At 46.6% G+C, this 12,580-nt stretch overlaps 1 protein-coding gene across 4 annotated transcripts in view; it reads right to left on the bottom strand.

Annotated features, from left to right (window-relative positions):
* The window catches only part of RBFOX1 (RNA binding fox-1 homolog 1), a 348,785-nt gene that overhangs the window by 179,846 nt on the left and 156,359 nt on the right, over positions 1–12,580 (bottom strand). For 2 of the 4 annotated variants that reach the window (XM_047087515.1, XM_047087514.1), the window contains exon 2: positions 1,141–1,383. In XM_047087515.1, the coding sequence (XP_046943471.1) occupies positions 1,141–1,383 (243 nt within the window). Of the gene's footprint in view, positions 1–1,140; positions 1,384–12,580 lie in introns of those variants that run through there. The other 2 variants (XM_047087516.1, XM_047087517.1) reach the window with 1 other exon arrangement.

Raw genomic sequence — 12,580 nt, forward strand, 5'->3', positions numbered from 1 at the left:
AAATTCACCTCATAGACGTATTTTACCACAATTAAAAAAGGGGAGACAGGCAACACACAATGTTAGAGTGTATACTATTTTTAAAAATCTCCGAACCTAACCTCCAAACGTAAAACCCTCCTGCTTCAAACCAAGAAATTCCTTCACAAGTTCTGGTTTTTCAGAGGCCTGGGGGCAGGAGAAAGAGGCACAGTTGCCTTCCATCTATAAAATGTTCCGGACTACAGGCCTGGTGTGCTTGTAAAGAATTCCTCAGAACCTCTCAAATGTACAGATACATCTTGTGGTATATGCGGGGTGATTTTAGGCTATGCACAAACGAACAAGTGTTTAATTTTAACAATTAGTTTTCTTTAGGCTTATCTTTGACTAGTAGCCAACAATGGTGGTTTTTAACTTACGGTGGTGAAAAAATGCATCTTTTTTGTTTGTTGGCTTGCTTTTAATCCCCGGAATGCATTCACATGCAATGAAATGTACTCTCTTTGGTGCATAAAGTCACGTAAACAAACAGCCACCATCAAAATACAGAAGATTCCATGAGCCCAGCAAAATTCTCTGGCGCTCCCCTTTGCAGTCCAGGCCTCCCCCACCCTAGGGCTCCCAGAAAACACAAAAGAACACAGGTGAATCTCAAAGGCATGAAGAAGGCTAAGGAGGCTGAAGACGACAGGGGCCGACATGGGCAGGAGCTGTGACCACGCATGAGGTCTCTTTCCGGGGGACAGAAATATTCCGAGATTAGACTGTGCCAAATGGTTGCACAACTCTGCAAGTATACTAGGAATCGGTGATTTGTGCACCGGAAACTGGTGAATTTTATGGTATATAAATTATATCTCCATAAAGCTGTTTAAAAAATCACGCAGTGTATCATCCTACTGAGAGGACAGGATTCCAGAAAAGGGAGAACAACAGGAACAGAAATTAGATGAGAGTTTCCCCTCACGAATAAAGTTAAGGGAAAAAGCATTGATTTCAGTAGGCAACATGAGAGGAGGCCTGCAGACAGGTGAATTCTACGAGCCGCGGCGACAGGGGCGGGCTCAGGGGTTGCTCCGCTACAGGAGCCTCGGTGGGGGGGGGTGCGCCCGGCCGCCACTGCCCCCTCCCCCCTCCCCGGGACCGGCGCCCACTTACTGTGGCGGTGCCGGACACGGTCTGCGCGCTCGTGTCCGCTGCGCTCTGCTCGGAGTGCGTCTGGGCGGGAGGATACAGGTTTAACGTGTGCTCCGGGACGGTGGTCTGGCCCGTGTACTCCGGTGCGGGGTGGGGATGAGGGGCCGTGTATTCCGCGGGGATGCCGTTCTGGGGGGGAGCAAACTGGGCCGAAGCGTAAGGCTGAGCCATGGTGTCCGGGGCAGCTGCTGCTTCCTGATTACCCTGGAAAATCAGAAAGGGGGAGACAAGGCGAAACACCGTGAGCACGAACCAGGCAGAACCTCTCCCTGGGGCCCAAGGATGAGCGCTCCCCCGACACTCTGCAGGTGCCAGCACTGTGCCAAGAGCCTGAGATGGATACATCCCACTTAATCTTCACCAGACTCTATAAGGAAATAGTACCTGTCATTTATATAGACCTAACCCCATTGCGCAGATGCAGAAATCAAGGCTCAGAAAGGTGCAGGGAAGTCACATTCCCCAAGCCATCCAGCCCCATAGCCAAGGAGTGGGAGGGTCTGTGCCCTGCTCGATTGGATTTTTCTGGCAGATCCTCCTTATTTCATCCCCATTTTGGAACATGTGAGCATGTAGTTGTCTCCAGTGACAGCAGAGACTTGATTTGATACTTAAAATGCCAAGAGAGAGATTAAATTGAACGTGTGTGTTCTTGAGAAGAGACACAATTCATCTAAGCGTTTGAATTTAATCAAAGTTTTATGTGACTTGGCTCACATAATGGGATGGAGGGGTCCTTTTAATGGTCACAGTGTGCGTGTGTGTGTGTGTGTGTGTGTGTGTGTGTGTGATGTTCCCAGTGCCAATATGAAGCAGCCAATGGAAAGTCAAGGCCTAATTTGGACAAAGATGGCACTCTGTGATACTGTGTTCACCATTTTAAGTATCTTTTCAAAATGCTGGACTTCACTCAGCCTCATTAGTCTAAATGCCTCCCCCCACCCCTTGCCTTTTTTTTTTTTTTTTATAAGCACAGAGTATTATATAACAATTCACCCTTCCAATCTAGGCAAAACATGCAGTGTGATAATTACAGTCAAGTCAAAAGAATTAAAAAAAAAAAACCTGAATTCAAATGCTTCCATTTCAGGAAATATCTATCTCTCTCCGCCCCACCCCTACCCTTATAACTCTACTACCCTACACACACACACACACACACACACACACACACACACACCATCAGAAACTGTAACCCAGGGGGCCAAATTTTTCATGGTCTCAAGAGATGGGATTGCACGGTCAGAGAGAGAGAAGCTTAGCAATTAAGCACACCAAAGAGCTGCCTCTTCCATTGTCTGTGGTCAATTAGATGTGACTTCAGCCCTCCTATAATGATACTAGGGCAAAAATGTCAGGATTGCTCACATCTCCTCAGTCCCCGCCACCAACATTTGAGAACCTCTTCAGCTAAAGCAACTTGAGTGCGGCAAAAACATTATGACATAGAAGGGGAGAAAAAAAATTTATTCTTGGAGCAGCGCACAGAGCTTGTGCATTTGTTTAGAGGGGACCTTAATTAGAATGTTAAAGATGACACTTTGAAGAGAACGAAGCTTAGGATAAGTTTAAACCATTTTACAAGTGAAAACATTCCCATCACGCCCTTTCCTCCCCCAGCTGAACGTCTCCAAATGCCTGGGCCACTGGAAGCAGAAATGCACAGCCATTGCTTGCTTTCTAGCATCTTTTCCTAGCGTCTGGGGCTGAGCAGGGTCTGCCTGCGCTGTGGCTGGATCCCTGCCCATGGAGAGTTAACCCTGACCTTCTTCAGGAAGCCACAGGGGACACGCAGGGTCCTTGCTGCTCAGTGTGCTTTTGTCTTCTCTTCAAGAACAGCACCTGGTTTTCTTTGAAGAGACACTTCCACTCTCAGCCCAGAGAGCACAGACGTGGCTGAGACCTGCCTCAGATTACCTCCAGACACAGGACGCCCCGGCTAATCGGAGGGCTATAAAAACAATTCAGTCCCCCGGTGGCCCCTTGAAACCGGACCACCTAAAGCAGAAGCCACACCCAGCAGACGACGGAGCCCAGAAACTGAGAAGCAAGTGAACTGAGTCCTGGCGACATCATATCAAGTCTGGGATCCAGCTCTACCTGTGGTTAGTAACACCACTGTTTGCTTTCCTTCCACGCATCAGTAAATGTCTCATTTCGTTTAAGATAGGTTTTTTTTCCATGTTACTTACAACCAAAAGAGTCTGGACTAAGAAGAACAAAAACATCCTCTCCTGTTTATAAGCCAACTTGCACCCTTCTACTCTACAGGGCTGCTCAAGCAACATATCCCTCTGTACACAGATTCCAGGCAATGCTGATCAGACCTTGAGAACCCTCCAAAGGGAAATTCATTGTGCCAGATTCTACTTCTGGCCAAAGGCCTGTTTCACTCCCCCCTACCTTCGATCTGGCGCATGTTTGAAACAAAAGTCAGACTTGGGAAGACTCCAGGGGTGGCCCCAGGGGGGAGTATGAAGTGCCCAGCAATGGCAGGGAGATGGTCACATAAAGAAAAGCTTTCCCTCCTGTGTCTTCAGCAGAAAACGGTTTTATGGCAACACCTATGCCCATGTGGCCTCTCTGCACGGCAGAGCAATCTCAGGAAGAGTGACCTGCCCGCCCCTCCCTGCCCCCACCACCAGGTTTCCAAAAACCATCAGAGGCTTAATCTTAGGATCTGGGCTCTCTCTGCTTCAAGAGGAGAGGAGCCTGCCCTCAGGAAGCTGACGGGTGCTCCAACTCTCAACAGCATCAACTCTACCCATTCACTTGCCCCTGTGCCTGGAAAGCCCTCGCTACTCCCTTTCCTGGCTAGTCTCGACTGCCCTTTTGGGTCCCTGAACAAGTCCTCCAGCCAGATTTCCCTGACACCGAGCCCACTTCAGCTGTGTGTCCTCTATGCTCCCCTGGAACTTGTGGCCACATCTCACATGACTCCTAGGGCTGCCACTGGAGAGAGTCCTAAGGGCTGGGGATAGTGTCACATTCTACAGTGCCTATCCAGGGTCCCACAGCATGCTAGCTACAACGTAGGCATTTATAAGCACTTGCTAAGTGAATGCATGCTTGAATGATGAACTTTGGGCTCTGTGGAGCTTAGCCTGGCAGCAGGCCATAGGGTGGGTCGGGGGGAGTAGGAAAGGGGTTGGCAAATGACCCATGAGACAAATCTGGCCCACTGGTCGTTTTGTAAATAAACTTTTACTGAGACACAGCCATGTTCATTGTGCTATAACGGCAGAGTCGAGTAGCTGTGAGAGACCCACAAAACCGAAACTATTTAACCATCTTGCTCTTTGCAGAAAAGTTTTCCAATCAAGGTGGTCAAGGTATCACTAAATATGGGGATGTCAATTAAGAAGCCACCATCGCATAAATAGTTTGGGCAGGAAATAAAGCTGGAAGTTAAACCGGGAGAGAGTGAAGGGGGGTGCATTCTCCCTATTCTCCCTAGAACCAAGGAGGGACGCTCAGCTATGAAGATGGCACCCAATGGAGGAGTCAGTCTTCTTCAGAACGTGGTTTCCATCTCTGCACGTCTAAGCACACACACATGCAGGCTTCACTCTCAGCACAGTGGGCTACAGAGGGGGACATCCATGAGGGCCTCAGGCTTCTGTGCTCAGGGGAGAGGCATCCCTCTCCTCACAGGTGCTCAGAAGGCACCCTGATGGATGCTGCTTTCTTCTCAGGCCTGGAAGGCGCCAGGCACTGTGCTGGGGGCTTTAAATCAGTACTTCTTTATGTTATGTTATGTTATGTTATGTTCTGTTATGTTCTGTTATGTTCTGTTATGTTCTGTTATATGTTATGTTATGTTAATTAATTTTAATGTGAATTTTATTTTTGAGAGAGACAGAGAGAGAATGAGCAGGGAGGGGCAGAGAGAGAGGGAGACACAGAATCCGAAGCAGGCTCCAGGCTCCGAGCTGTCAGCACTCAGCCTGATGCAGAGCTCGATCTCACGAACTGCGAGATCATGACCTGAGCCGAAGTCAGACGCTCAACTGACTGACCAGCCAGGTGCCCCTGCATCAGTATTTCCTACACAGGGTGACCGCTCCCTGGGGGACAGGTGACAGTGTGTGCAGACACTTTTGGTTGCCAACAGTGGGGGGAAAGGTTGCCGATGATGTCTAGAGGGTAAAGGCCAAGGATGGTGCTGAAGCCCCTACAATGCACGGGACAGGCCGAGCCCCAAGTGTTCACTGTGCCCAGACCCGGATTCCCTGCTCTGCACGCACATGCTATATCTTCCATCCCATGGTACTTTGCTGTGGAGTACCCTGCAGCCCAGAACTAGGATGGATTTTGCAAGGTCACGGCAACAGCTCTTAGGGAAGCTGGGAGCTGAACTACAGCCTGGGTATCTCTCATCTGCCAAGGCTATCTGCTGGTGGCAACATTCATTCCCATTTTTAAACATACCTCTCTCTGTCATACATACACCTGTGGCCTCAAGACCTGCAACTCACCCTCCAGGAAGGCAGGTGCTGGGGGATGTGGGACAAAAATACCAGTGTCCCAGTAGCTGGATTAGCCCCTGGGGAGGGTTAGAGCAGAGGCCTGGGAAATTTGTGCCATCTAAGCTCAGAGCTTCATGAGGCTCTGAGGCCATCCTAGGAAAGAGAAGGGCCAGCTGGGGACAGGCTGCCAACCTCTACCAAACCTTGTGCGTTCTGGCACACCCAAGGCACTGAGCCCTAGGGTTGTGTCCGTGGCCACCCAGGAGCCCATGGGTAGCAAGCATTTGGGTCCACGGGGCTCTGGACTGTACTCCTGTTCCTGAAGGCCTCAAACAGATGTTAGTGGGACCTCCCACAGTTACTTGTTAACACTGACAGCCATTCCAGAGAGACCCTAATTAATATTCCCAACATTTGCAATTTGGGCTAATTACAGCTAATATTTAATTAAGATCATTGTACTTCCTGTGGAATTATTTTTCACCTTCAAATGGCTTCAGAGATGTCTTTGTTTCCTCCCTAGTGATGTTCCTGGATTCTGAGCTTGGCTGAAGTGTGTTTTCTGGAAAAATACATTTGCGTTAAGGGCACCTTTGGCACTCCAGGTCAAGGCAAATCTTGGGCACATGAACAGGATCCTGGTTGAAAGCTGAGGCCAACTTCACGTAGGTGACAGTGACAGACAAAATTATTTGGAGCGTTCCGGCTAGACATTCCCTCATTTGTAGAAGCCGCCTTTCTTCTACCTCCGATGCCAAACCCCCACCTTTCCCTAAATAAGTGGAATGATCACAGAGATTCTGATATCTACTGAGTCAGGGTGCCTGTGGGTGTTCCGAGGTGATGAGGAGGGTGATTCTGCCTTTCACAGAACCCCCACATCACCGAGCAAGTGCTTCAAGAGATCTGCAAACCTAACATCAAATTTTCAGTGCCTGGACTTTCCTAGGTTGCTGACAAATACACAATTTTTTTTTTTTTTTTTTTAAACCAAGACTGTTTTAACATCCACTATTGCTGCTGCAGAACCGGACAGAAACTTCAAATAAAGAACATTGATTAGGAACGTAGAGGAAACTTCCTTGTCCTCGGTCAACCAAGCCTCAATTAAAGCAGAGACTCAACAACAGCAGGCTGATGTGGGACCCCATCATTACCCGAGACACCCCAATGGGTAGCTTGGATTCCAGTTACTGAGCACAAGAGGATTATTAAAATGCAACCAAGTCTGAGTCACCAAAGCAAAAATAAATGCCATTTCAATTTAAATATTTTACTGAAGCATGAAATAGCCAGGATATTACTGCTATTTTAAGACAAACACCGTAATCTGACTATTAGTATAGTATGTTGACTCTACCGCATGCAGACTTTCAGAGAGGCGTCTTCAAACACAGGAGGACTGCTTTGGTCACTGGAACATCCTGCATCCTTAATTTCCTTTCCGAGGTGGGCTCAGGAGATAGAGTCAGAGAGAAAATGCGAGGTTTTTTGTTTTTGTTTTTTTTGGCTTTGGTTTTTGTTTGTTCTTTTTTTTTCCCCCCTAGACATCTCCTTCTCCCAATTCATTGCCCTGAGGGGTTTAATAAAGTAGTTTTTAGAAAGCAATAAGAGAACAAAGGGTGGAAACACATCAGACTTTGCAAAATATTTTGGCCCCAAATCTAATGCAAACCACATTTCAACTGAGGAATCGTCTTTACGTAGCAGAGCACAAAGTGGGGATGTTCTTTTCACGGTAACTGCCTGACTCTCAATGAGAGGGGAGGGTGCCTGCTTTCAGAGCCAACGTGGACTTTAAAATAATGAAGTATTGTTTTCTGTGTGCATGCGTGTGCCTCCCCAGCTTTAATAGTCCAACTTCTCAAATCATCTTTTCCCCTTTAGCTTCTGGAATTGATTTGTCCCCAGTGCATTTCTTGCCCTGAGAAATCCCTTCTGGCCTAAACACAGTCCTTATAATGAAGACATGCCCAGGGATTGTCCAGCCCTGGTAAAACAGTGATTGCATCCATCCGCACAGCCAAGAAAAGCAGCCACTCCCGGAGGGACCCCCCACCAACCTGGACTCCTGGAGGAAACCCTCCCTTCCGGGCTGCCTGCCTGCAGTTGTCGGTCTTGCTGACTGTTTGACTTTAGTTTTGTAGCATGGTCTGTTCTAGTTCTCGGGCAAGGAATTGCGCACATTCAGAGAAAGCCTCCAGTGCCTGACTGAAAAGAGCTAAGCTGTATCATGCCCCCGGGGGCATTGAAACAAAGAAGAAAATGCAAAATTACACCATTAACCTGCTGGTTCTAGGACCAGCTCAGTTCGACACACCAAGCAGAAAGCCGACACACACACACACACACACACACACACACACACACACACACACTCTCTTGGCTGAAATCCTCTCCCCACCTCCGAGCAGGATTCAAGGAGCAGAGTACGTATCGCAGAGAGCAACAGAGACTTAACGCGAGGAAAGGCTTCAGCTTCATTCAAATTCACAATTTCGAGTGAAATATAAAATCAGGAAAAATACCTGCTGTACCATCCTGCTTCCTTTCTCCTCCATAAACTTAGCAGCTGTTCTAGCCCCACACCACAAAGCATCTGCCCAAAGCAAGCCTCAGTTACGAGCGAGGGTGTGCGCTCTGTGCAACGTGTGGATGGCTGGGTGTTGAAGGAGGGGAGCTGAGGCCGCCTGGCTGACCTCCCCCTCAACATCTGACTGCTCCCAAAACCAACCCCAGATGGGACTCTTTCCGCCAGCGAGGCCTGGCCCATCAATCACGGCTCGCCCCTCCTCTGGCTCCTGTTCTCAGTTTCAGGGTGCACACTGAGCAGATGATTATATAGAGGAGGAAGAACACACACACACACACACACACACACACACACACACAGAGCGCTCGCCTACATTAATAGCTGTTTAAAAAACATTAGAAATGGTATCCTATGCATTGCCTGGAGCTGGAATTTTTCATTACTAAACTAAATATATGATATGCAAAGTTATGAAATCCACCGGGGAGCTTGCTTACTATCCTATTTTGTTTTATATTTTTAAGAGAGGTGGGGGTACCGGGGGTAGCTGGAAAGAGGCAGAGGCGGGATGAAGAAAGAGCTCAGAGACAGAGGGATGCGGATAGGAAAATTTAAAGAAACACCCCGAGAACAGAGGGAATGCATTTATAACAAAGCTGCGTGGTTAATTGTAAACTGATCTTAAAATACTGTAACTGACGATGCTTTGGAAGATTTGGAAGCCCAGCTCCTTTGCAGACTAGCTGTGTGACCTTAGGCAAGTAGTTGCAACGCTCTGGGCTCCAGTTTTGGCTTCTGTTTAGTTGGGATGATGATGAGTGACTTCACAGTGTGATTGCAAGGGTCAAAATAAAAACCAAATCATAAACAAAACAAACACACTCAGGGCTTGGCTTATAGTGTGCGCTATATAAACAGATTCATTCATCACATCCAATAACATGGCAAGCAAGACTCAAGACCACCTGTGTCCCTATGGACCCTGCATTCAAGAGGGGCAGCAGGTTTTCAAGAAAGGAAGCCAGAGATGACTCCCAAATCCCATTGGTAATCAGAGCTACATAGGACAAGTAGAGGGGTCTTGCTTTCTTCTTTTCTTGAACTTTTTCTCCTCTTAGCTCGTTTTTTTCCTTCTCTTTCAAATGAGCAAAAACAAAACCACGTACAAAAAAATCCCCAGTGATTTCAATGCCAAATGCTGCAGCCTCTCTATTTAAAGCCACAAATACTTTGTTCTTTCTTTATTATTAAAGCTACAACAACCAGAGTGAAATGTCAAAACAATCTCAGTTTTCATTTGGCCATGACTTCCTTGCTCACCCAGGGAGAGTTTCAAGAGTCCCATCCACCCTTCCCGTGGACAGGTGCTTATCACCAAGCCACCCTGCCAAGAGAGGAGAGATCTCGCTACACTGGAGGGAATGGATGGGGTTTCCGAAGTGATTAAACGTGTAATTAAATTGTATAACAGAGGAGGGTTTAGGGCAGGAGAGGTTGCCTGGAAGAATTCAACCTTCCTGCTGGTGTGCTGCTAGTTCAGGTAGCCTCTGGGTGATTTTTTTTTTTGTTTTGTTTTACTTCCCAGCTCCCCAGGGTTGGAAAGAAAATCTGGATACACAGTATTTGTGCCATCCTTCCATTTCCATTTTTGATCACACTGCTGAGACACCTCTGATGCAGAATCAAATAAGCAGCCCACGCAGGTTCCTTACAGAGACGGGTCAGCCCCCATCAAAGAGGTGCCACCCACAGAGGACCAGGGCCCCTTCTGTCCCCAGCCCCAACCCATCACTTGGATTCAGCACTCACTCTCAGGAGCCATAAGCTCCCTGTGCCCACAGATAAGTGAAGAGCCAAACTTTTGGGAAAGAGGGACAAGATCAAGACAGACAGACTCCCTGGTGAAGTATGCTTTGGGAGAGATGGAGAAAATGCTCAAAACAGCAGCCAACAAACCACTCAATAGAGATGAGCATTCCAGGGGGAAATAATCAGGTGGACACACTAGGACACTGGTCCCAGCCCGTGGACCATCAGAATCATGTGGGGGGTATTCTAATTAAGAAAATTGGACTGCAGGTCTCTACCCCAGGCCTACTGCCTTCAGTTATCTGAGGGTGGGATCCTGGCAGGGACATTGCACAGAGCTGCCCCAGGTCATCCTGCCACACAGTCCTGGGGGACAGTGTTCTGTGCTTTTCAAATTATAGGTGAGATCCCTTGGGTTGTAAAATCCATGGAGGGAGTTATCACGCCAACATTCTTTAAATGAAATCAACTATACCACACTGGAAAAGAAAAGAACAGAATAGAATAGAATAGTAAGAGTTAGTATGGTTTCATGAAACTTTTATGTGGGTGAATTGGGTTGCAATGTAAAATCTTTTATGGATTGCACTAAAATAAATAAAATTAAAAACACCATGCTAGAAATTTCCAGTGTTTGTTACCATCTAACCTTGTACTAGTAGTGTAGCTATAGAATCGAAATCAAATGTTAAGAAGTCAGAAGTATAATGGTAGGATTATTGGCAAGTCATTTAACCTTTGTGTGCCCTAGTTCCCTTATTTATAAATACAAACGGTAATATATATTCTTCTTCCCAATGAGGCTCTTGTAATGCTTTCGGAGACAAAGTCTACAGAAATGTGTCTTATAATCTAAAAAGTTCTGTGAGAACATTTCCTACTGTGGGGAGGAAATCAGCCCTCCTTCTAGTCCAGCAAAGTGTACCCTTTGCAGAATACATGGAGAGGTATGTCGCGTCCTAACCTACCATGGGCCTGCACTGTGCTAGGCACTTTAATCCTTGCAATCATTCCCTTAAGGAAGATATTATGGTACCTTTTAAAGATAAGAGAACTGAGGCTCCAAACAAGTGAAAAATAAGTCCTCCTATTGGACGTAATAGATTAGTTAAGTGGCAGAACCAACATTTGAACTTAATCTGGTCTGACTGATGAATTCCTGCCACAGAATCCATACTAAAATGAAGCTGGAGATGATGATCATGATGAGGGTGGTGATGATAATGAAGATGGAAATAATGATCATGATGACGACAGCAGTAGCGGTGATGAGAATGGTGGTGGTGATGGTGGTGATGATGATGATGATGATGATGATGATGGAGATGATGGAGATGATAATAAGAAAATTTTTCTTGAGCACTAACTAGGTACCAGTCATTGTTCTCAGCACTGACAATATAAAACTCAACAAAGGAGCTTTGTCAACATTACCTATTTTAACAAAAACCCAAAACTGTTATTCCCTCTCCAAGGGAGGTGGAGTCACTTCCTCATACGCACACAACTGGCAAGGGCTAGTTAGCTACATCTATCGGACTCCTAAGCTCTATATTCTAAAGTAGTCGGAAATGGGTTCAAGTGTGACCTCAATTAGGTAAGCATACAAACCTTGGGTTTCCCTAACTATACCAGCTTGTAGAAAAGCATCTCCGGAACAAAGAACTCTGAGATTGCTCTGAGGCCCTAACTCACAAAAACAAACAAAACAACAATGATAACAAGAATCTGTGTCATGGATTCAAGTGAAAACAATTTGTTTCATTTCACTCCCCTCAACAGGGAACCAAGAGAGAGGCCAGAAGCCATCTTGCTGTGGCTGACAAACACCAGGCCCAGAAATACAAACCAGCTGAGTGGGTGGCAGGCTAGCAATGACGACGTGTCATGTTTGCAAAATGTTCCATCCTGATTTTCCATTTGGAGTCACAGAAGGCAATGGAGAGGTTGTTTTTCTCAAGTCCTTAAAAGTCAGCGACAATCAAATATTTATGGCACTTTGTGCAAGTCAGGAGCCTTGATAGGGTTGCTCATGAGGTGCTATTTCCAAAGGGAAAAGCACTGGTCTCTTAAAAAATTAGCAGCAGGGGCGCCTGGGTGGCTTGGTCGGTTAAGCGTCCGACTTCAGCTCAGGTCATGATCTCATGGTCCGTGAGTTCGAGCCCCGCGTTGGGCTCTGTGCTGACCGCTCAGAGCCTGGAGCCTGTTTCAGATTCTGTGTCTCCCTCTCTCTCTGCCCCTCCCCTGTTCATGCTCTGTCTCTCTCTGTCTCAGAAATAAATGAACGTTAAAAAAAAAAATGAGCAGTCTCTGGAACAAGTCAAGATCCCAACCAACAACATCAGGCTCTTAAAAAGATACGTTTTCTTATCTTGTTCACCATTGCCCCAGGGTCTCAGAGGACCCTGACTTGTCCTTTAAAACTCGTGTCAAAGTGCAATATTCTATACTTTTTGATTTTCATGTTATATGCATTTTTATATTATATATTTTTTGAGGTCTGTCTCCAAGTAGACTGTAAACAGGAACCTCATCTGTTTTTTTCATCACTAGTGTCTCAAGCTTTTCAAACAGTAGGATGCACCCATAC

This window comes from Lynx rufus, unplaced genomic scaffold, assembly GCF_022079265.1.
Source record: "Lynx rufus isolate CCGP_SWC_20201006 ecotype Redwood Valley unplaced genomic scaffold, mLynRuf1.p SCAF_23, whole genome shotgun sequence".
Lineage (NCBI taxonomy): Eukaryota > Metazoa > Chordata > Mammalia > Carnivora > Felidae > Lynx > Lynx rufus.